Source organism: Scheffersomyces stipitis, chromosome 7 (genome assembly GCF_000209165.1).
Source record: "Scheffersomyces stipitis CBS 6054 chromosome 7, complete sequence".
Lineage (NCBI taxonomy): Eukaryota > Fungi > Ascomycota > Pichiomycetes > Serinales > Debaryomycetaceae > Scheffersomyces > Scheffersomyces stipitis.
In genome coordinates, this window is record NC_009047.1 from 771,760 (window position 1) to 796,184 (window position 24,425).

The following is a 24,425-nucleotide window of genomic DNA, read 5'->3' on the forward strand; positions in this document are numbered from 1 at the left end:
ATTAGTTCCGGCAGCATGGTCGTCGATCCACAGTCCCAAAGCAAAAGCTGCGTCATATGTCGATCATTTCTGACAAGAAGGTATGGTGGGGGCAGTCCTCGTCGTCGAATGAACAAATCCTTAGCTAATGTCTGCAATGTTCGTCGGAAATCAGCCTAGCCAAATTTCAGGTTTAGTTTGGTGCCGTCTCAAAAATGGGATACATATCAGGTTCAGGTTAGTCCGTTGTTATGGGACAGATTGCAGATTCGAGGGCATTGTTGTGGATCCCATATGAAATGCTTGTGGCGACGTTCTGGCTCCAAACGTTGATGCGATTGCAAACTAGGTTTAGGTTCCATGGAAACCGATTTTTTTTTCTTCTGGCTATCAGCAGCCGAGAAAAAGATGTTCGTGACGGATTAAGGTTGCACTACTTCTTCGGTAATACGATCGACAACAATTGGAACACACCTGGGACCACTCGTGGGACTAATAACCTTAAGCTGTCCATTTTGGGTTTAACGACAATTTGGCGTGAATTGAAAAATCACAGCAGTGTTGGTGGAATTTCTTTTGAGTTCCTCGACGATTGAAGCGTTCAGTCCAGATCCAAATGGTGTGCCGTCCTTGGTCGCTAATAATGGCTAACAGTCAGAGGCGACTATGTACCCGTAACCCTGAAACATAAGGGGTCGCCATTCAACTGCCGTGAAGTATCGCCCTACATTGTAGGGTTCAATCTTTGGCGAGAACCGTTTCCCGGTTACGAGAGGTGGCACTAGAGTTCCATACATTATTCATATATAGAAGTAATGGAAAAATCTTCATACAAAACCTCGGTTAGGGCTGAAGTCTGATTCTGAGTTCTGAGCAGGCTTCGTTCCCTGTACGTTTCCGCCCATGGGACCCCCTTACCACGAGAGTAGAATGCTATCCGCATAAGTTCACCTGGATGGAATCAGCTAAGATCAACCCCCAAATCAAGATCCGGATGTGGAAACTGGATCAAATGTCGTTCTCGCTGCTGTGGGCACAAGCGGACTGACTGTGACAATCTCCTTACGTTGCCGAAGTCGAGTCGTGGTGTAGGGATGCCCCAGTCTAAAATGGACGTGAATTGGGTGGTATTCGGCCTATTCCTGATTCGACAGGTGCGTTATTCATTTTTCACTTGAAAGATGTATGTGATTAAGCATGGAACAGGAATAGTGAAAGGTGGTAGCCGGTGTAGATGTTGGTGATATTGGGAAGTTCGAAGTTCTTCCGGCTGGCCAATGGCTGCGTCAATTATTTGGCTTTCTTTGTTCCCCCAAATGGCTCCGTGTTGGCTTCATACCAGCCTACAATACCAGGCTATACTGTATAGAATTTGAACAATTATAGTAGACAATAATGGTGCCCCTATTCTTAGTTCACCGGCTTATTCCGAGACTCCGCCTCTGGCTGCAAAGGAAGTTCGTAAACCTTGACTTGACGAGATAGCGTTGTGGAGGTTGGACGACTCTTTAATTTTGCCATATTGGATAAGATTGTTCGACTTTTCTGTAAGGACTCTGTATTTTTCAGACTGGTTTTTACCCAGACTGTCAGAAGACCAGCCCACCAAGGAGTTCTGGACTACAGACTGCGACAGCCACAGTAGATCGGATATCTGGATAGCAGCAACCAATTGGAATACAAAGCACTGTAGAAGACGAATATGTATTTAATCGATAGAAAGATCACCACAACTGCTAACTATAAATATGCTGTGCGATAGAATGACGAGGAGTGTTTGGAACTGATAAAGACGAACTGAAGAGTTTTTTGGTTTATTTAGGTGGACATGACTAAATGTCCGGCTGGGGGTTAGAAGAAAGCACCGAAGCACTTGTGTATATAAGGGCACCATAACATTTCCCATAGTGTAGTAAGTAAAGAATCGCAATAAATGTAATGAACAGTGTACCAAAGCAACAGATTACATAAGTAATATGTCTAGAGTGCTATGGGATAAGCCAGTTATCCATGCAGCGGGAGCACTCGGCAAACTATGTAGCATCGTTAGTCGTTAACATGAATTCCAGACCCGGAAATATCGTATTCCAGATCATGGAATGAAAAACACAGGCTTCGTGGACAAGCTCTTGGATCTCTTAAGATCCGAATCAGACTGTCCAATCTTAGATGTGCTGATGTCAGTTTCAGCAACACAGTCAAATGATCTCTTCTTGATTGGAGGGTTCATTGATGTGGGGCTGGATCTCGACGAAGGAGAGTTGGGTTCAACGCTATGGCCCGTACCTGTAACTGCAGCAATAGCATTAGAAGTAGCAATGGATGTAGATGTGGAAGTTGATGATTCATTATCAGAAAAGATCTGCTCAGCATCGAAACGTCTGGGACTGGTGCTGTTGGAGATGGGAGTGAGCGGCAACATTGTGGTGATGATGTTGACGTTCCTCTTCAACGCGTCCTTGGAGTTGCCAGAGTATATTCTGGGTGTTACTGGTGGTTCCAACATGGTAGCCAAGGACTCGGTAGCGCATCGCACCAGAGCTGTCATCAACTGTGTGTACTTTCCGTTTTCTGAGAAGTACTTGATCACCAAGCTCTTGGGAGGGTTGTCGATGATTTTTATCAAGTTCTTGAAGAAAGCCTTCGTGAACAAGCTCTGGAAAGTTGACACAGACAAGATCTCGTCAAAGTCCTCAGCAGGGTTGGTGACATTACTTTTGTATTCCTTTGTCTTCAACAAGTCGTTGAAGTAGTTCAACAAGGAGATCAAGTTGACGGGGATCTTCAACGTCAAGATGGCGACAAGGATCGAGATCAATGCAATTTGCGAAGAAGTGTAATCAAAGTAGATATTGGGGTAGAATTGGAACAACTCTCCAAAATATGTAGCCAACAACTTTACTCTGTGATTTGACTTCTTGATCAAGTTGGCAACGTTTGGATTCGACAGGTTGTTGATCAAAATCGACAAGTACAAGTCAATGAAGGAGTCAAATGTTGGAGAGTTCACCATCCATTCCAACGACTTCAAGATGTGCTTTTCCATCTCGATGAAGAGTTCTTTGTGGTAGCTGTCCACGCAGATTTTTCTCAAGTCGTTCAAGGTGGGAATCTTGAACTTCGAGTCCAAGTTCTTACAGGAAATCCAGAGGGATGTCAATCCCAACAATTGGTAGTGCTGTTTCTTGACGATTCTTGTGGAGCAGTATCTGTCAATCAAATTCACCGTCAAGGGGAAAGTAGATTTCAGCAAGTTGAGAATGGTGATGACTTCCATCAAAAAGTCGAGAAGAAGCGGTCTCATGCCCAACTTGATCTCAGGCTGCTGTTCGATAAGCATTAGCGATGGTAAAGTCTTTGTTTCCATTGATAGCAAGTGGTGGAGCATTTCCATCTGGTAGTCACACACAGCGGCTGAATGGCACTGGAACTCCATCGACTGCAAGTGGAAGTTGGATGACTTGACTGACGAGTTATACATGCGGACTTGGTGGAAGGCATCAGGCGAGTGGGAATAGGTCGTCATGGTAGGAAATGAATAAATGAAATGTCTAATGAGGCTAATGAAGGATTTCTGAATATTTCAGACGAATGTTCTATGTGTCTAGACGTTCTAATGTGAGTCGGCCATCTAAGGTAGACAATGAGGGATGCGGAGGTACACCAAACGAATGAGTTGAATGTCAATTGACTTTTGCAAGTGAAGGTGGTTGTCTATGGTATGTACAAAGCGTAGGGCAATGCTGAGACACCGATGCAAGATGAAAGAAAGACGGCTTTTGCGGAAAAGACAAATGCAATGGAAGTGAAGAACCAACCGATGAGCTGGAGAGGAATATATATAGGAGAAACAAAAGGAGGTCGAGTCGTTGCAGTATAGATATAGTTAAATATATATACGGATCAGTATAAAAAAACGACAACGATATGAACAATATGAACAATATTAACAATATAAGTAAGAACGACAAAGAAAGGAAGAGATTGTAAGTCTTTTATCCACAAGTAAAAGAACTAGGAAACACAAGATAGAAACCTTGAACTAGGGTTGGAGTAAAAAACGACTGGGATTCGAAAGATATAAATATAATTTGAAGCTATGAAAAATTTAGATTTCTGAAGGATTTCAGATACCATAGTATTTTTAAGAACGACACTTCTTGCTGCAACTTTTCTATAACAACGACCTAATAATAAAACCCACCCCTTCATGGGCAAATAAAAAAAAGGAGTTGATTAGACTTCACTTCAAATTAATTTTCTTGTACGAGTGTGGAAAAAATCGCTACAGAAAATCTCTGAATTCAAGAAAAATCCGTTGTATCAGGATTCCCAAGGTCGATCTTTAAGGTATTTTATTTTTTTGTGGTTGATTGCTTTATAATGCACTAGGTACAGCTGCTGCATGTAATGTATAATATGTATAATTTGTATGCTGTCTTCCCGTCCTACCAGGATATGTCGTCTGATTGATTGTTTGATTTCTTTTTGGAAGGCTATCCCGCATCAGTGCAGGATATGTCGCATCTATATTTTTGCCCAATTCACTAAGAGGGGGCAGGGTTTTCGGAATCAACTCTAACTAGCGTTAACAGGGGGGTCAATTTGGCTCAACTATTTTCGGTGAACGTCTCATTCTGGGTTTTCAAATGGTTCCGCCTGTTTGCTCGGCTTCAACTCCCAAAGTGGCTCCGAGAATAATTAAATGGTAGCCACCCTTGTGGACTCGACTAAGCTTTTTCCCACATCCATCCCTAACTATGGGTCTGTGGTTTTTAGCCTCCAGCACTACCCTGCTGCTTTGACGATAGGTGCGTACAGCTTTCGTACTTGCACTGTCAGGTCGACCAGAATTACGACTCAATTGTCTACCGCTACAATGGCAGGTGGTTCTATCTCCCGCGCTGCTTGGCCCACGGCTGGGGCTACTAGCACTCGAATCTCCGGCCCTCACCTGAAACAGATCAGCCAATCTGGTGACATTTACGTGCAACTTGTAGCGCAATTCTGAGATCCGTGTGGTCGACGAGTTCGGAATTTTATACAGTTCTTAGGGGCCTCTGTGCACACTTGAAATGGTTATTTTTATTAGGAGGGTTGTCTCTCAGTTTTAGCCTTTGCCTGGCAGCACAATGGTCCCGTTATGTAACTCTGGATATCATTCTCATTACGGTTTTGTGGATCCAGAGCCATTCCCCCTTATGAATCCCCCTTTTTCCGTGCAATTGTCCTCTGCAGTTCATCTTCTGTTCTGGGATAAATTGATAGAGTGTTGTTACATGTGACATCATGTACGCACATGCACACAATTGGCTACTGGGTTACTCCATTTCTATTCATTCAAATTGCTCCACTATCGGGCAATATTTTCTACTTCAACCAGCAACTGAAGGTTTGTTGCTAGACGCCAATACGTCCATACGTCTATATAATGGAAAAAGAAGGGAGAGCGAAGGTTTCACTGGTTTCCACAGGCAATTGCTGTGGTGCTGGCTCGCGACCACCCCAGCGACTGGAGAAGCTTGACAGATCGTCCTACAACCCTCCAATGGCATGTTACACCACAACCAAGGCTAGACCGTTTTCAGTTAATGTCAACCTATCGCCATTGGCAACTATTTTACCTGATTCAATGAAGAAAATATCGGGAAAAGAAAACTCCCCAGCACAAAGCGATAACCAGTAAATCCTACTAACAGGGCAAAAAGGAGTATCGGGAACCTGCAAAATGAGGTGAAATTACCACAAAACGGCGGATAACCCCATATCACCAAATCTTCGACCCTCTCTAAATGGGCATTTCCAACCGTCTTTAAATAGACATTCCTCGGCCGAGTACAGGGCTTGGATCGAGACAATTGTGTAGCAACCGTCCAGAATTCCCGTCGTAACGGGTTAAGCTTACGCTAATACACGAATGGTTTGTAACCTCGTCTCCTAATCGTAACGTCGAATCTGCTGGGCGACGACATTTCTGATGGCACATTTTTTGATCCCGACCATGTGCAGTCGAAGACTTTTTCCATACTGAATTGCAGATGGTGAAATCAGAGTTAGTCCCCTATTGTTCCAGTGCAAATCTTCTGTTTTAGTCCAGTCAATGTAACTAGAGTCTAACTCCACGTAACTATGTATGAAACTCACTGAAACGCCATCAGCCCCTATGTGTGGTGACAGGGCGCTATTCAAGAATGTCGAGCTATGTAGACGAAATGCCATCGGATCAAATAAAAAATATGTCGACCACAGAAACAGCGTATTGTACTTATGGGCATCTCACCGATAGAACGACACAATATGTAGAGTGGTGGGCGGATTAAGCCGACAATTCTGAGAGTGCCCTCCGCCTGTTGGTTGGGTTCGTAATTAGATTGACTAATTAGCTCTTATCTACAATGCCGATGGGCACTACTGTAATTAGCTATTCTTTACTCTCTTGTCGCTCTTCAGCTGTTTTTCAACCGCTGTATATTCAAGTTCTACCGTACATAACAGACCACTTTTAACAATAGTATACTCTAGAAGCATGCTGTGGCAATATGCTGTGCCATCATGCTTGGGCCAGATCAACTGGTGGACCCTCCGCACATAACCACCCGAAAGTGCACATTACATACTCTAAAGCCTGAGCAACAGTCGGTATATTAATTATTAGTGGGCACAGTTTCACCGCACGTAATTTCGGCTACCATTGAGATCTGAGACATTCCTTTGCCAAGATCGGGATACTTCAACAGTTCCAAATTGCACCCATCAGATTACATGACCAATTCTTCAGGTCGAGACTGATTGTCTCTCGGGTATTGAATCTGGGCGAACACCTGAAGAACTAAAGCCTCTGGGAGCAAAAACTAGTGCCGAAAATGGAATCATTCCAAGACCATCGAGTACAGGACAATCCCGGACGGAATCTTCTCCAATTGGCAGATTTCTTGTTGTGTAACCTGTTCGCCCCAGCCAAAGATTGCAATCGTCGCCATAGTAAAGTGCAGTTATTGCCCTAGAAAATGTCGCATTCTCTCGACAAGGAAAAATTTTTCACTGGTTACGACACCTCGCAAATGTGAGTTAACATAGTAACCAGGTGTTGTTGTAGATAACTTCTTTGTGGCTTTCCCAGCTCATCTTTCGCATTTCTTTCCGTCAGCCCTAACAATTCCTGGTCGGCTCATAGTATCAACTCATCTCATCTCGTCTCGTATTCTTCTCTCTTGACCCGTCTGTTTTGATTGCACAATGTCGACGTCTCCAGAGTTACCTTCTACCAGAGATGACCTCGTGGCGAGACAAAAGAAAGAGTCGAAAGACTTGATCGCCACCGTCACTGGCATGAAGAAACAGGCTACCAAGAAGACAAGAAAGGCTGTTCTTCAGAGAATCCAAGAATTGCAAGACAATCTTGATAGAAAGCACAAGGAAGAACTTCAACAGCTTGACTCTGTATCTAACACTGATATCAATGCAGAAGATGATGACGAATTTTCTCCAGAACAATTACTAGCCCAAATGGAAATCAAAGACGAAGCTCCTGCTGAATCAACAGAGCCTACACCACCAACCCAGCCTAAGGCTAAGAGAAATAGACAGAAAGAAAGACTTGAAAGACGAAAAGCAGAAATCGAAAAGATCAGAGAAGAAGCTGCTCTTGAAGCTGCTGATACTGTTGACTACAGAAAGATTGAAATTGAGTCCATGGACAAATTACTCACATTGAACAACTTGAAGCTACATGAAATCAAACCTGACGGTCACTGTTTGTTCGCTTCCATCCAAGATCAATTGCTAGTACGACATGAAGAACAAACAACAATTCAAGGTCTTCGTCAATTGGCTGGTGACTACATGTTGGCAAACAGAGACGACTTCACTCCTTTCCTCTTTGATGAAAAGACATTCGAATTGAGAGATATCGAACCCTACGTTGAAGAATTGGTCTCCACTGCCATGTGGGGTTCTGATATGGAAATCTTAGCCCTTTCAAAACACTTTGATTGTCCAATTAGTATTTATATGGCTGGCGCTTCAACACACAAAATTAACGAACTGGGGCATAACAGCGAATTGAAATTGGGATTCTACAAGCACTCCTTTGGATTGGGAGAGCATTACAATTCGCTCAGGGATATATAGAGATTTTGATAGATTTTTGTTAGATTGTGTATCATAGAACGACTCTTGGAGTAAAAAATGTCTCCCGCACTCGGTGAAGCAAGACGGAATTAACCGAGACATTTCTATAATTTTGCAGGTTAGATATAACAAGTTGTAAATCTCTTTAGCGGTTGGGTCACGTGAAAACCTTTAAATTATTTTTTACATTCTGCAGCCATTCCCCAGAGTTTAATCGGCAAGAGAACGCACTAAATATAACTATATGCACCTTGATCTCGTATAATATGCACGTTGCCATGGTTACACACCAAACGGAATAAACTAAAAATAGTCCAGCAGAATTGCCTATTTGGGAGATGTTGAACGGTAAAAACATATTTCCACTTTATATGACAAACAAATCCATCGTATCGACAAAAGCGATTGCTGACGATGTGGTTCTACGGTTGCAGACGTATATACATCTGCTTTGTTTTGTTGTCAACTTCTCACAGGAGCAATTCTCTGAAAATCAGATAATTTCCCCATTTTTCGTTGCTCGTTGAAACTCAGCTATCTCAGAAAATCAATTGATTTTCCTAATCTTTAGGTATCCTGAATTAATAAGTTTTACTAAAAGAAAATAGTTCATCCATTCGTAAACTAGGGATACAGATAAGCTTTCAAATTGATTGGAAGACCGTAGTTGTGGTGCTGGTTCGGATTTATTTGTCAGTTTTCAGCCAATCTTGGAGCCTCATATGGTGCGGGCTCAAAAGACACGGCATCTAATTTTGAATCAAGGTCGATCCTGGTGTGCGGTGAGTGAAAAATTTTGAAAGGGCATACAGCCAATTCCCCGCCTAGATTCTTATTCAAGATTCACATAAACGAGAACAATAGACATGCAGTACTTGATCATGTAGTCAAGTAGACACCTTCTCTGTCAAAGTCTTCAAATAAGTCTGCACAGTGCTACATGGGCTCTTGTAAGATGGTTCTATACAATTTGGACCCAGCTGTTTGTCATTTTTATCTTGAAACATTCCTATCTTGAATATAAAGACGGTGGTTCAACTCTTGCCCGACGCCAGTAGTTATGAAAGTGAACACGTGGAATACTACTTACTATGAGGTAATGTGTAAGAGCATATAGTTCAGCTCCACAAACGTGGAAGTATATTGGACAATAGAAGAAGAACACTTGATTAGACGAAGATGTGAAAACAATGAGCGTACAACTCCATGTGTCTAAATACAGTCGACATGTGTCTGTTTCCACTACCAATCTTTAGTATGGGAGCTCGCCCCGCTACAAAGCCCGCAGGTCTAAGACTGCTAATCAAACTTTGAACTTCACCAGCAGTCACACACTCCTTTTCGTCAAGTGTTACCTTGTTGCCGATATTAAGTTCTGTACATCCCCATAAAGAAGGGGAGACATTCTTTATTTACCACATGAAGAGATGGAAGATATTTTCTCAATCCCGATTAGCCAGAACTCGCCAACCAGTTCTCTCTACCAACTGCCCAAATTGTGGTAGTCTATTAATTGGACCAACACAAAACTAAGAATAAGTTGTACAGGCGAGAACAAAATTTTTCATCTGTATTCACTAGAGTTTAGCGACCCGGTGCAACGGAAGAATAAAATTTATTAAGAGTTAACTTTGCAAGATCTCACACATAAGAGTGAAAATATGGCGAAGTCGAGCTATATGTGGAGCTCCACCGTAATGAAGTCTTGAAATTATAATTACTAAATGGCAACGACGTAAGTCGAGCTGAACAAAGAGTGTGGGTTCATCTATAATGGAATTTGAATCTCCACTCCAGCTTTTGTGTCCACCAAAACTTTTCAGGATGCATATTTAAATGAAGGTCCAGATCACATAGATAAACGGGACAAAAAAATAACTCTTTCTCCTAATACGATGGCTTCATCGAGAAGGATGTCAAATGTGTGGTTTGACATGGCATGACTAAATACCTACTTGAGAAGCACTTGCAACTTCAAGCGACTAGACTCTTCACCTGAAACTTTTATGTCTAGCGTGACATTCTTGTAAGTCGTTGACCCCTTTCTTGTCACAATCTTGTGCAGTCTGCTCATTGGAGCGATTTTAAAGCGACCTGCGTAATGTTAGGGGGCTTTCATAATCACCATTCTTAAGAATACGAAGACCTACGTTTTCCATTGTTCAACAAGAAGGACTCATTGTAGTTTCCATTGCGGTCAATCGTACGGTTAAGCTTAGACAATTACTATACTAATTATCAATTGCACGGAACAATACCTAATAAGACCATTGTTAAGTGGAATTTGACTTAGGTACACTTTTTACTTAGTCATGGCGTGCAAGGTCAACATCTGGGCTTGGATACATAATTTAGACGGCGTAGGTTAAGGTAGGAATATGTAGGGAAGTATGACAGCTCGTCCGTTACATGGAGAAGGGGTAAGCATTGGAATTTCATTTCAATGTAGGCTAGAAGCGCAGTTATTATGTAAAGTGTACACCGTACCAACTCATCGTATGCTAGTAATGAATGGCAGGGATTCACCGCCTTGAATCCTCAAACTTTATTGCAATTCCCAAGATTTGCCGAAACTGTTTCATCTCCTGAAGATTTACCAACCTGTAACAATCTAACCTTAAAGTCACAAGCAGCTTGGTATTGTACCGGACTGGCAACGACAATTCTACTTTCTGCTTTGAGTTAAATCTTCGTGAATCGCAAATATCCCTTATTGTGGAGATATACCCCATCCATCCACAGCTATTAAGGCACTCTCACGCATATATGTGCAATTGAGCCACTTTTACCAAAGATACATGTTATTGGTGGAGAGGCTTTCGGGTTCGGGTCGCAAGGCGGATAGGCCGTACGTTCTATTTCCCGTCAACTTAGTTAATATCTCTTGTTGCAAGGCATTGCAATAAAGACCTCTGTAACAGTTGCCCCATGCTATGAAATAGTGTCAAAAATGTACAAATTGGTGAAGCCAACCAAGAATTTGACACTAAATTTTTGCTTAGGTCCAGACTAACAAGTTTAAGCTCTCCCTAATAATTCGGGTAGCCTTTCCACAATGATAATCGCCCAATTTGATTCCTCGGGCCAGTTCATTTCAGCTTTAGACTGCACAGCAATCAACTATATTACCTGGATAGATTGTCCACATATTACTTTGTTATCTGAAGATATGCTTCACTTCCTGCACATGCTGATAAACGTTCCTGATATGCGGGGGGTTATTCCCTATTCAGACAAATTGAATTAAACAATTATTCACGATTATCAACGTAAATAATTCCATAATTGGAGAGAATAAGATTTGGACTATTTAAGCGTAGGCTGCACCCCCTGTTTATTCTGGGCACAGTGCGCCTCCAGGCAATTTCATCGTCTTCATTCGTTTTGTCGCTGCCAGGCACTGAATTTAGGTTATACTCTTCCAACAATCGTGCTAATGAAAGTGAAATGGCCTGGTGCATTTACTTGACTGACATAATTATTTTGTCTTTCGTGTTGCATTGTTAGTGTCAATTACGTCAAGAGCTGGTCTCTCCTATTCCTTTTCTAGGATAAATATAATTTTTTTGCAATCTCGCTTAATGGCTTTACCAACAGTGAATTGACTGCGGTGTTTTCCGGTCAAGAATTCAATTAACGTAAATAATACTAGGTACGTGGCACAGGTGAGATGATGTAGCAATGAATGTGTATGCAAGGAAAGTCGGCAATTTTCAAATGCTATCGGCCAGACCATATGCTCGTAATAGAGTCAATAAGTTCAGTGGCTATCAACCGATTGTGGCCACTATATGATATTTTCAACCACATGGAGGGATCGGGACTCAATATGTAGGTAAAGCTTTTTCGTAATTCGGAAATGTTCGTATTGACGGTTTCAGAACCGAATCCTTAGATCGTCGAAAGTCCAACCAGCAGAAGTTAATAAACTCGGAGGCTTAACTATGGGGTAAGATAACCAAAAGAATTGTAGAATGTCACGTTGCATCGGTCATGTGCCCATCCATCTAGATTTTTTTCCTTGACTATGCAGATTTCTTTTGTCAAATCATTTAGATATCTATTGTAAAGGCACCCTATTGGCTGAAAGCTCGTGTTCGTAACACCTCACGGCTCGTAATCACTTCACAAAACGACATCTTTTACGTTTTTAAGTTTTCAAAATGGGCTGGTTTTGGGCTGAGAAAAAGGTTTCCACCTCCATCGAATCCGCAGTTGACAGTTTTCCACAACTGAATCTTGATGCAAAATGCCCTATAGACCATACTAAATTGTCTCAAAGACAACAGGAAAAACCACTGGGCTGCCCAGTTGACCACGGGTCTTTCAAGAAAGCCCCTGCAGCCGAATGTCCTGTTAAGGGAGGAGATGAGGTACTTAATCCTTTGAATAACATGCCTATGGCTATCTCATCGGAAAGACTTCCGGGTCAGAAAGTGAGTCTTTCAACCGAAAGAACAATTTCCACTATTCCAAGAGGTGAATCTGATGATCAGGGCTTATGGGAGTATCCATCTCCACAACAAATGTTGAACGCTATGGTCAGAAAAGGCAAGGCTAAGGATATCCCGGAAGACGCAGTAGAGTCCATGGTTGACGTTCATAACTTCTTGAACGAAGGAGCATGGCAACAGATCTTAGATTGGGAAGATGAGTATACAAAAGAAACAAAGATTGAACCTCGTTTGAAGAAATTTACAGGTAGACCTAACGACTTGTCTCCCAGAGCTCAAATGTACTTGTGGCTAGGTAAATTGTTTCCTGACACTTTCAACACTCAACCTCCTTTCGATAGACACGATTGGACAGTGTTGAGGTCGATGGGCTTGAACAAAGGCTTCAAGGAAGTCAGATACGTCATTGATTATTACTCTGCTCCAGACGATGAGGAAACGGGTATGCCCGCATTCATGTTGGATACTAGGCCAGCTTTAGATAGTCCAGCAAGTGTAAGGGACAGATTCGTCCATTGGTCGTATCCCTTGTACAAAAGGGCCATGGGCGAATTTGACGAGAAGTGAGCTTTCGTCTTCATGTTATAGTCTCCGTCATTCCACACATTAATGTTATTCATTGTATTTAGTCCTCATTTCTCTGTATACCTACTGACTTTTATCAAATATATGAAATATGAAATAAGCTAATTTAAGAACTTTTCCCATCGACTTCTTCTTTACTGCTTTCCTGGCTTTATTGCTACAGTATGCATATCTGTTATTACTCTATTGCAATATGCAAAAACTATTTATAATCGTTAAGGTCTATGTACAATGCAGAACTAGTTCTGCTTCTTTTGGTTGGAGAGAATGTTGATGAGTTCTGGACCAAATTTGTATTCTCCCGTTAATTTGCCCAACATCTTGGGCAACTCATTACCGAAGTCTCTGAGAGGTTTCTGTGACAAGTCGTCAATTAGGTGTTGCACTGTTTCTTTGTTTCCTCTCTTTATGAAGTGATGGAACAAGAAGTAGTATGTGAAGTGGTTTGGCGAAGAATGGGCATCATTCTTCAAGTTTTCGTAGTATTGCAAGGCAAGCTCTTCACGTTTGCTCAACAACGAGTTTATCATTGTGTTCCAGATTCTGGCGTCGTTTCTAATCTTCTTAATGTAGACATCAAACAACTTTTCTGCTGAACTGACAGAGCCTTGGTCCAACTCACCTCTCAACATGGCAGTGTACAAGTGAGCAGAAGCAGGGTACTTCTTCGAAGCCTTTTCGAAGATGGAACGAGCAGCTTCTATATTGGCTCCGTTCTTCACCAAACCGTCAATCAATGCGGTGTAAGTGAAGTCGTTCAATGGTATAGATTTGGAAGCAGAGATGTTGTCGAGAACTTTGTCAACGTCAGCTACCAATCCCTTTTCACGGTGCATCTTAAAGTAGATGTCGATAACTGAAGTGTAAGTTCCAACTTCTTCTGGAATGTTGTGCTTCTTCATGAACTCAAGAATACCTTCCACGGCAGCATAGTTATTAATTTTAGCATAGTAGCCTAAAAATGTATTCATCACAGACGTAGAAGGAACGTACCCACCAGCTCTGACAAACTCCTTCAACTTTTCTTCCGCTTCGCTAATCTTTTTATTCAACGCTAATCCAATCAAAATGTTATTCTTGGTTGGAGCAATCACAGGAAGCTTACCCTCGCCTTCTATGCTAAATCTCTGCAAGTATTCGTCAACCTTGTCGAACTTGTTCAAGTTGGCAAAACTACCAATGATGATAGAAAGGGTCTTAGCAGTGATCTCTGTGCCATTGTTCAAGATAGTTTCGATGGTCAGCTCAATACTTTTAATAAGCTTGCCTCTTTGAGCAGATGAAATCTTAGAGATATATGATGGAGTACCCATTGTTCTCAACACTACATCCCAGGCACGAATGGAGGGTTTCTCGATTCCGTGCAGAAGCAAGTTCTGGAAAATAGCAAAAACCTCATCTGGTCTATCAGCCTCATAGTATCCATCCATTAATCTGATCAAGGTGTCTTCATTGATTGGATTATTGTTTCTAGCTGCAGCTTCCTGGATTTCTTTTTGGATTATATTCAAGGCTACCTGATTCTTCTTTTCACCAGCTTCTCTGATTTTCCTGTAGACTTCAGGACCGTTAGGATCAAGTGACTCAGCAGACAACTCGTGGATGCTCTTTTGAAAACTTTGGAACTCCTTTTTGTAGCCGTCGAATATACGCAAGTCCATAAGCGAGTTTCTGATCAAAACTGGATTGGGCAACGTCTGATTCAAGAGCTTGGAAGCATCTTCAAACGAAAACTTGACCCCCTGAAGACTACATGTCTGGCTGTATGCGAAATAAACAAGGTTGGGGAGGTAGTAAGGACGGTATTCTATTTCTCCAGCCTTGACAGAAGCCATTCCGGTAGCATTGTTCGATTTTTCGAATTCCAAAAATTGGAGCCAGAGCTTAAGCACATTCTGATAGATCACAGCCTTATCTTCTCCACTCTTGAAGTACCTGGAAGCTACTACAGTGTAATGGTATTTGTGGCAGACGCCATACTTGGTGAAGATTTCCAAAACGTCCTCCACTGATTTATTTCCGAGCGAAGTAGCGGGGTCTAAAGCTTTAAACAATAACTCGGTCACAATTGGCTGGAAACGGAAGTAGATCGAGTTGTCGGAGATGTTTTCAGCCAATTGAATTTCTCTCAAGTACGATAACCCTTCTTCCAAGATCTCTATGGCTTCTGTGAGATCAGATTTGGACGACTTAACCAAATCTTGGATCTGGTTACTGATATCTCTGAGTTTTACATTACGATGAGGAGCCTTTTTGGAGTGGTTTCCGTTTTTAGTTGAACCTTCTGGTGCCTTTTCTGAGACATTCTTGTCATTTTTCACTATTGGGCTGCTCGTAGAAGTAGTAGCCTTCAAAGTGTCAGCTGCTGTAGATTGAAAACGACTCAAAAATTGCCCCAGTCTTCTGAGTTTCACAATATTTGTCCTGGTTAAGTTCCTGAACACCGTCTGTCTCAAGGGGATCATGTTGTCGCTACGAAGACGGTTTTGGTTCACGAAGTCAACTATGGGGTCTTAAGTAAGACTACTGAAAATGTGAAAAATTGGAAAACTTTTTTTGGCCAGCTTAGATGCACACTTCACAAAACAGGCACAAGATGCTACTATGGGATTCATAGAAAACGGAACCGGTAGCGGAAAAGTAGAATGCAAGTAAAGAAATCCTTTCAGGAGTCGCTTTGGTGGATCTTGTTACATTTAAATACTCTGGATAGGTTGTAGCAATTCTTGATAAAAAAGTGGGTGCAAATGCTGGAACTTGGTGGGTTTTGCTTTGTGTCTTTACGGTTGCAAAATGTATAATTAAACCGTGTAAAAGATTATTGAATTTTACAGTTGACGTCAGTTGTTGAAATTACTAAATAGCAATAGCAATGAAATCTTGTACGTTTACATTAAACTCAATATCTCTTTTTTATCAAATTGTTCATTTTCGACGAATTTTATGAAAAAGATAAATAGCTAGAACGCTTGAGAATTCAAGAATAAGCAGACAATGAAAACGAACAACCAAAGTTTCAAAGTTAATTAAGGCAGTTCATATTAGTATAGAAAGAATATCAGATAGAGTCTTAATTTAGTTGCAAATTCACGTTATTGTGAATTATAATAGAATAAGCCATCACTGTCCCTTTCTGTGCTATTTGCACAGGAAATACGCAGTGGATTATCGTTATATTTATTTCGAGTCCAAGATATGTTTTCCACATTCTAATACCATCACCAAATAAAGATTCCTTCAAATTCATGTAGTTTTTCACGAAACGTCTCTAATCTTACTTAGTATTATCCATCTCTTCTCCATACTGAAGGCTTCGGCATTTTTTGGCATTTTTGACACCGTGACATTTATCACGTGATGTTGAAAAATTCACAATAAACTGGCAGGTTTTTTAAGTCAAGAAACAGGTTTTGTGGTCTAGTTGGTTATGGCATCTGCTTAACACGCAGAACGTCCCCAGTTCGATCCTGGGCAAAATCATGTTTTCTTTTTTGCTAATCGAAGGAAGTTTACTTATGGCACGGATGGAGGAGCTGAAAAATCGAAACAGGCAGTTTTTTTGGTGGTAGTTTTCAGTTACAGAGAGGTCCAATTCTATGTAGGTTGCAACTTGAAACAAGTGCAGAGTAAATGTCAGAAAATATAATTTTGAAAAGTTCAAAATATAAAGGAAGTCCCAGAGATACACTCAAGAACAATACTAGACTCTCCCATATCAACATTAGTCTGATATGGGCTCCTTGTGTTTGCGTTGTTTCTTCAACTAACAATACATGATTAAGAATTTTGGAATGGTAGCGCCGTACCTTTGAGAAGCGGTTCTTGATTTGTTTGAAACCAAAACTAAATCCAATTTATTACTGTTTACCCTAAAACATATGAATGATCCTAACTCCAAGTATGAGTGCCAGAACGATACACTGAAGGAGTCATCTGTGAAGCCACCCCTTCAATTCTTCAACCCTCATGAATTTATGGTTACTAATGAGAATCCCATTTTGCCCAAGGAAAATGAAGCAAAGTTGGTTATTAACCATTTTCCCAATATCTACGAGCCTCGCGATTCATTAGCTTATGCTACAACGAGAATAATAAGGATACCGAGGATATATAGTACTGTTCGAGACTCAGATTTTATTCCGCAATTCCTGACATATGTTCCAGGCTCTGAGCCAGCAGCTATATCCAATGAAGACATCACTGTATTTGAAGCCAAAGGAAGGTATGACGACGCAGAGTTTGGATATACATCGTTGACTCCATTGGTGCCAGGGTTGATATCTGAAACTGAATTTGAGACTATTGTAAAGACGATAAACCAGCATTTGTACGATTCTTTGAATCCATATAATGGGCATTTATTCATAGAAAATGTGCTTGAATTTCTTACTGGGGGTGTTTATTCAAAGGTGATCAACAAGTATTTGTTCACAGGGTATTCGAAGAGACGACTTCAGGATTTGGAGGCATATATAGAGCATTTGAATACGGAAGTATTCAAAGGTCGAGACGGTTTAAAGATTATAAATCCGAGATTGTCAGGTTTTCTAAGCGTATGTTAAAGAGAAAATTTCATCTATATGGGACTACAGTACTAACAATTTAGCTTGATTTTCAGATACCAGTACCTAGAAGTGGAAGTGGAGGTGGAAGTGCAAGTGCTAGTGGAAGTGGGCATACCGTTATCAATTCAGAGTAAATGTTGATATATAACAAGGAGCTGGCTTCTATTAGCGAATTGAACAATGTAATAATATAAAGTAATTATGGCTGTATTTAGTATTGAATGTAAATATACCATTCAGCATATGTGATTAGTTCCTTATTAAGGGGAATTCTGCAGCCGCCTAAAACATGCAGGAGCTCATCTTCAATATTTATAACTGCGTTGAGCCATCGAATTCCAGTAGTCTTTTCCTATCTTCATGTTCAGATACAGGCCAAGGACGATGAATGGAGTGTTTGCAGTCTACAAGCCTTCTGGAATGTCGTCTGCTAAGTTTATCAGCGACATCCAGGAGGTTTTCACGAAATCGGGAGTTTTTGAAGAAGATTTGAATAAGGCAAAGAGCAAAGCCTTTGCTGATTTGAGTACCAATGCCAGATGGTCCAAGCAGAAAGTTCAGAACAGGGTGCGGAACTTAAAGGTGAAAATTGGCCACGGTGGAACCTTGGATCCACTTGCCAGCGGAGTTTTGGTTGTTGGTGTAGGGTTGGGAACGAAGAAGTTACAGTACTACTTAAGTGAATGTAATAAGACTTATGAGACTAAAGCATTGTTAGGATTATCCACAACTACAGGTGACTCTGAAGGTGAAATCATAACCAAAAACCCTGTTAACCACATCACCAAGGAGATGATTTTAGAAACAGCTCCTAAATTTGTAGGTCATGTCAAGCAGACTCCCCCAATTTTTTCAGCTTTGAAAGTAGACGGAAAACCGTTGTACGAATACGCCAGAGAAGGTATTCCTCTTCCAAAGGCCATCAAGACTAGAGATATTCAAATTTTCGATATCAAAGTCCACGAGGAAAACTCCTTGAGCACTGAACATGAATTTGAAAAGTTGAAAAGTGAGCTTGATGCTGATGGAAACCCCAAAGAAAACGGATTGGCAAATAACCCAACTCTTAACGATTCTCCTTTATACTTTTCTGATGAGTATATGGAAAAGGCCGAACTGGAAAACTTGCCCAAGACAGTAGATAAACCCTTAGTGTTTGGTGAAGGAGAAGATTTGCCTGAAAAGTTACCGTTGATTCATTTTACTTCTGACGTTTCCTCCGGTACCTACATCAGAAGTTTGATCAGTGATTATGGAAGAGCGTTGAGGTCATCGGCTTACATGGTTGAGTTGATCAGAGTCAGACAATCAGAATGGTCTTTAGACAAGAATGTTTTCAAGTTTGAGGACTTTACAGAGAATGACGAAAGAATATGGGGTCCCGTATTGAAGCGTGTATTGGACAACGGTGGTGAGGTTAATGTGGCAGAGGCATTTGATGAAGTCAGAGCAAAAGTTCTTCCAGTGATTGAAAAGGAGAAGGAGCTACTTGCTGAGAGTGAAACGAAGAGCGATGAACAGCAGAACGGTGATTCAGAGCTTCCCAAGAAGAGAAACATAGACGAGTTAGAATCATAGAAGTTTGATGTACATAGAAACCACTGTTAACCAAATAGTCAGCGACAGTTAACGGGAAACAAAAGTAATGCATAAGAAATTTAGTTACAAATTGACGTAATTCTAGCAATTGATATCTTCATACTATTTAATTTGATTTACTCTGTAAAGTGTAGATATCCTTTCTTTGTCTCATATTTGAGCTTGTACCTGAAAATTAGATTAGGAGCTGTGAGCACAGTGGAAAATTGAAGACAGTGAATTTGCAATCTAGTCTTCTTTCCACCATTTATCCACCAAAGCTTGTTAGAATGATCCGATCTTTGGGTATAAGGACCTTTTCCTCCTCTTCCAAATGTCTAGCAGAACTTTATACCAGAACAACGTTGAGGCCGGTGACATATAAGTTAGAAGTGCCAGAAAAATTCCAACCTCAGAGTGTTCTTGTATTAGCTACTCCATCGAACCTTCCACTGGTGATCGACGAGGCCATTTCCATACACCAGCAGAGAGGACTTCAAGTAATAGTAGCTGGAGTAGACAGCGTGGTGCCCAATTCATGTAGAAATGGAGTTTCTGAGATGTGGCTAAGTGAACCAGCAGCAATCAAGAGTTCTGTCTTGTTGGATTCTCGCGATGACTTGAACGACAAACCCCGCGAAAGTGATGGTATCAGAATTGTAGTTGCTAGAAAGAACTGGAAGAATATGAACTCAAACTTGCTGTTGCAATTGAGTACGAAAGCCAAAGTAGACTTGAAGCTAGCCAATTCTGTGTTTACCACGGATAACTTGGTGACATTGTTCTATTTCCAGTCCAGCAGTCTTGCAGAACAGCTTGAAAACTCAGGCCAGACTTTATGCGAACTTTCGCTCGAACTTCCAAAAGGAACAGTGCCAGAAAACCCATTGTTGAAGTATGAAGACAAATGGACTGCTCTTTATGATTCACAGGAAGAGCCTTTCGTAATCACCAACTGTGTAGGAAACCTAGTGAAACAGATCAACAAACAACCGGCTTCTAGCTACTTGGAGAACAACAAAAGGCTCATGGGTTTGGGCTCTAAAGATACGGAGGTCTATGTAAAACTATACAAAAAGAACGATCCCCAAACTGCATTCAGATATAAGGTCGTGGCTGGAGGTGGAGGCTGGGGAGCCAAGGCTAGCATTATAGCTCTTTCCACGGATGCCAAATTGGAGAAAGGTGATCGCATTGAATTCTTTATGCTTACACCAACTGACAGATTCACTATGCTGGATTCAGAAGTACCTAAAGAGGAGTTGGTAGGAAAACTTGTATTTGAATCTACATATGAAGAGCAGAGTTATGGCTCCGATTCTGCTGGCGAGACAGAGACTCTTGAATATGTTTTTGGATCGGGCTCTGAAGGCGAGTTCAAGTTCAACGATGTCAAACACAACTCAGCTGGTGAACGTTTGATTATTGATATAGAGAAATAGGCAAGATTTTCACTAAACTACTTTCTCAACAGATTGAGCAAATATCCGTCTTACATACATATATACCTTGTACATACTTATTGTATATGAACCGATTCCATAGTCCAGTATACTCCGCACTACAATAAACACCCTACCGTATTCTTCCGTGGACTATACGATTGTAAATGAACCATAATGTTCTTAGTTTATTGTCCATTCTAAGTCCACCATACTATTGTATATAAAGTCTGCGAAATCTGGAGAAGCCAACATTTTTCACCATTCAATTATTCTATTCCGTTATTATACAATTGTGAAATGATTAGATATATAAAGGGTGATTTGTTAGGTCATCTTCCACCAAGCAAGTCTTCGGTTGCTGTCTTTGCTCATGCTTGCAATTGCCAGGGTGTCTGGGGAGGAGGAATCGCTGCTGTGCTCAGAGTGAAATTTCCTTCTACCTATCCTTTGTATTCTGGTCATTGCCAGGAAAAAGGATGTGATCCACATAGACTTTTGGGAACATCTGTCGTAGTGCCCTCACAAGCTCTGGATCCGGGAAACATCGCTGGATACCCCCCTAAATACATCGCCTGTTTGTTCACCAGCGACTTTGCCCAGACCCAAGAGGAGATTGTAGCATATACAGATTCTGCCATAGAGGCACTCGTGGATCAACTAAAAGAATTACAAAAGACAACTGCAATTGAGACCGGACAAAGCGGTAAGATCGTTGTAAATATGCCCAAGATCAATGCTGGAATCTTTGCTGTTCCTTGGGAGAAGACTGAAGCCGTATTGAAGAAATACGATGTGGAGTTTAATGTTTATGTTATATGAGAGAGAAGTAAGAAGAGAAATCTGAACAGCAACTCTCGGATGTATCTACATATATATCATGATCAGAAATGTTTTATGTATGTGTTTAACTGTAAGACAATTGGTGAAGTAAGTATATGAAAACCTTGACATTTCTATAATTTCCTCTCGATCTCTCGCTATTTCTCGCTATTTTCCTCTCCCTACTTGTCTCGCTATTCTTGGAATTCTCCCTACATCACTCCTATTCTCACTGCGCCCGCGCCACCGGGCCTATGTCGCGCGACATTTTGCTAACAACAAACCGATTGCGATTTCACCAATTAATCTCGTTTTACTTCCTCTTCTTTTCTTTGGCATTCTCTCTGGACGTCTTTCTCTCCATTACTATATTTTACATCGTTTCAACATGGATGAGTCCTTGATTGCCACCATCAACAAGTTGCAAGATGCGCTTGCCCCATTGGGCGGTGGCTCTTCTTCTCCCGTGGATCTTCCCCAGATCACCGTTCTAGGCTCCCAGTCTTCAGGAAAGTCGTCAGTGTTGGAAAACATTGTGGGCCGTGACTTTTTGCCCAGAGGAACAGGGATCGTCACCCGTCGTCCCTTAGTTTTGCAACTCATCAACAGAAGAGCCTCGGTTAAACCTCAATCCGACTTGTTGGACATTAATACCACCAGCGAAAACGGCAAGGCTTCCGAAAACAACGCTGATGAATGGGGAGAGTTTCTCCATTTGCCCAACAAGAAGTTCTATAACTTTGAGGAAATCAGACGCGAAATTGTTAGAGAAACAGACGCAAAAACAGGTAAGAACTTGGGAATTTCTCCTGTGCCCATCAACTTGCGAATCTACTCGCCTCACGTGTTGACCTTGACGTTGGTGGATTTGCCTGGTTTGACAAAGGTTCCTGTCGGGGACCAGCCTAAAGACATCGAGAAACAAATCAGAGACATGGTGATGAAGTTCATCTCTAAGCCGAACGCAATTATCTTGTCTGTCAATGCCTCAAACACTGATTTGGCAAACTCCGATGGTTTGAAATTGGCACGCGAAGTTGACCCAGAAGGTTCTAGAACTATCGGTGTGTTGACCAAAGTCGATTTGATGGACGATGGGACCGATGTTATTGATATTCTTGCTGGACGTGTTATTCCTTTGAGATTTGGTTACGTTCCCGTCATAAATAGAGGTCAGAAGGATATTGAATCTAACAAGACAATTAGAGATGCCTTGATCGATGAAAGAAATTTCTTTGAGGGACATCCCTCTTACAAAGCCAAGGCCCACTACTGTGGTACGCCATACTTGGCCAAGAAGTTGAACGGAATCTTGTTGCACCACATCAAGGGCACGTTGCCTGACATCAAGATGAGAATCGAACACTCCTTAAAGAAGTACCAGAGTGAGTTGAGCATGTTGGGCCCAGAGATGGCCGAATCTCCAGCTTCCATTGCTTTGAATATGATCACCAACTTCAGCAAGGATTACAACGGCATTTTGAGTGGTGAAGCAAAGGAGTTGAGTTCTCAAGAATTAAGTGGTGGTGCACGTATTTCTTTCGTTTTCCATGAGATCTTCAAGAACGGTATCAACTCACTCGACCCCTTCGACCAGATTAAAGACGGTGACATCAGAACGATCATGCACAACACGTCCGGATCTGCTCCTTCTTTATTTGTAGGAACACAAGCTTTCGAAGTATTGGTTAAGCAACAGATTCACAGAATGGAAGAACCTTCTGTCCGTTGTATAAACTTGATCTTTGACGAGTTGGTTAGAATCTTGTCGCAGATCATCTCCCAGCAACAGTACTCTCGTTACCCAGGCTTGAAAGAACAGTTGTCGCAGTATTTCATTCAGTTCTTGAGGGAAGAATTGATTCCCACGACGAAATTTGTGACAGATATCATTCAAGCGGAAGAAACTTACGTCAATACTGCGCACCCAGACTTGTTGAAGGGTTCCCAGGCTATGGCTATCGTAGAGGACAAGTTCCACCCAAAGCCACAAGTAGCTATAGACCCCAAATCTGGTAAGCCATTGCCCCCTAGTCAGCAGAATCAACATCCTCCACAATCGACATCTCCAGGTCCAAAGGAGGACTCTAATGGTTTCTTTGGTGGGTTCTTTTCGTCAAAGAACAAGAAGAGATTACAATCGATGGAGGCACCACCTCCGGTGTTGAGAGCTACTGGCACCATGAGTGAAAGAGAAACCATGGAAACGGAAGTCATCAAGTTGTTGATCAGTTCATACTACAATATTGTTAAGAGAACTGTAGCTGATGTAGTTCCCAAGGCTATCATGTTGAAGTTGATTGTCAGATCCAAAGAGGAGATCCAGAAGGAATTGTTAGAGAAGTTGTACAACTCGCCAGACTTGGCTGACTTGGTCAAGGAGAACGAGTTGACAGTACAGAAGAGAAAGGAGTGTGTTAGAATGGTTGAAGTGTTGAGAAACGCTAGCGAGATTGTGTCTAGTGTCTGAGCACCACAGCTATAGTTTGTTGTTATGTTCGTATATTGGGCTCTGCCATTAATTCCTTTCTTGTTTCTATATATGTGATATAAATAATACAGCTAATGATACAAAACACTAAGTAGGTATTTATACAGATGTGGGGTTTATGATATATTTTTGAATTTATGATGGTTCACAGTACGTAAATATTTAGACATAGAATGATAAATGAAAATGAATTTTATATTTGAATTTCTTAAATGATAGGCATTATTTTTATAATCCTTTGCCCAAGTATTTGAGACAAGATTTTAGTTCCCTTATTGTACCTTCAGCGGTCAAATATTTGCACCATTTGTATGTTTTAGAATTGAATTACAATTCCGAATAATTGGAAAATTTATTTTGAAACAAAGATATGACTTGC

At 41.3% G+C, this 24,425-nt stretch overlaps 9 protein-coding genes across 9 annotated transcripts; 7 read left to right on the top strand and 2 right to left on the bottom strand. All coding sequences in view use genetic code 12, as the record gives it.

Annotated features, from left to right (window-relative positions):
* Nucleotides 1-1,667: 1,667 nt before the first annotated feature.
* PICST_91093 (G1/S-specific cyclin) lies at nt 1,668-3,974 on the bottom strand. The gene is made up of 2 exons (XM_001386308.1): nt 2,252-3,974; nt 1,668-2,191 (listed from the first exon to the last, which is right to left on the bottom strand). The coding sequence occupies exons 1-2, from the start codon at nt 3,503-3,505 to the stop codon at nt 2,072-2,074; spliced, it is 1,374 nt and encodes a 457-aa protein (XP_001386345.2). The 5' UTR covers nt 3,506-3,974; the 3' UTR covers nt 1,668-2,071.
* A 3,224-nt stretch (nt 3,975-7,198) lies between these two features.
* On the top strand, nt 7,199-8,160 carry PICST_79547 (predicted protein). Its single transcript, XM_001386123.1, has one exon. The coding sequence runs from the start codon at nt 7,216-7,218 to the stop codon at nt 8,107-8,109; it is 894 nt and encodes a 297-aa protein (XP_001386160.2). The 5' UTR covers nt 7,199-7,215; the 3' UTR covers nt 8,110-8,160.
* A 4,112-nt stretch (nt 8,161-12,272) lies between these two features.
* Nucleotides 12,273-13,130, top strand: CYC3 (holocytochrome-c synthase; the record flags this gene model as incomplete). Its single annotated transcript, XM_001386124.1, has 2 exons — nt 12,273-12,299; nt 12,399-13,130. 2 exons carry the CDS (start codon nt 12,273-12,275, stop codon nt 13,128-13,130), a joined length of 759 nt encoding a protein of 252 aa, XP_001386161.2.
* Nucleotides 13,131-13,387: 257 nt separating this feature from the next.
* PICST_33495 (hypothetical protein) lies at nt 13,388-15,613 on the bottom strand (the record flags this gene model as incomplete). The annotated part of the gene is made up of 1 exon (XM_001386309.1): nt 13,388-15,613. One exon carries the CDS (start codon nt 15,611-15,613, stop codon nt 13,388-13,390), a length of 2,226 nt encoding a protein of 741 aa, XP_001386346.2.
* Nucleotides 15,614-17,026: 1,413 nt separating this feature from the next.
* Nucleotides 17,027-17,710, top strand: PICST_63651 (predicted protein; the record flags this gene model as incomplete). The annotated part of the gene is made up of 1 exon (XM_001386125.1): nt 17,027-17,710. One exon carries the CDS (start codon nt 17,027-17,029, stop codon nt 17,708-17,710), a length of 684 nt encoding a protein of 227 aa, XP_001386162.2.
* A 387-nt stretch (nt 17,711-18,097) lies between these two features.
* PICST_63360 (predicted protein) lies at nt 18,098-19,291 on the top strand (the record flags this gene model as incomplete). Its single annotated transcript, XM_001386126.1, has 1 exon — nt 18,098-19,291. One exon carries the CDS (start codon nt 18,098-18,100, stop codon nt 19,289-19,291), a length of 1,194 nt encoding a protein of 397 aa, XP_001386163.2.
* Nucleotides 19,292-19,581: 290 nt separating this feature from the next.
* PICST_49608 (predicted protein) lies at nt 19,582-20,733 on the top strand (the record flags this gene model as incomplete). The annotated part of the gene is made up of 1 exon (XM_001386127.1): nt 19,582-20,733. The coding sequence occupies one exon, from the start codon at nt 19,582-19,584 to the stop codon at nt 20,731-20,733; it is 1,152 nt and encodes a 383-aa protein (XP_001386164.2).
* A 300-nt stretch (nt 20,734-21,033) lies between these two features.
* Nucleotides 21,034-21,555, top strand: PICST_49619 (predicted protein; the record flags this gene model as incomplete). Its single annotated transcript, XM_001386128.1, has 1 exon — nt 21,034-21,555. One exon carries the CDS (start codon nt 21,034-21,036, stop codon nt 21,553-21,555), a length of 522 nt encoding a protein of 173 aa, XP_001386165.2.
* Nucleotides 21,556-21,916: 361 nt separating this feature from the next.
* On the top strand, nt 21,917-24,246 carry PICST_73603 (predicted protein). Its single transcript, XM_001386129.1, has one exon. The coding sequence runs from the start codon at nt 21,944-21,946 to the stop codon at nt 24,023-24,025; it is 2,082 nt and encodes a 693-aa protein (XP_001386166.1). The 5' UTR covers nt 21,917-21,943; the 3' UTR covers nt 24,026-24,246.
* The last annotated feature ends 179 nt before the right edge of the window (nt 24,247-24,425 follow it).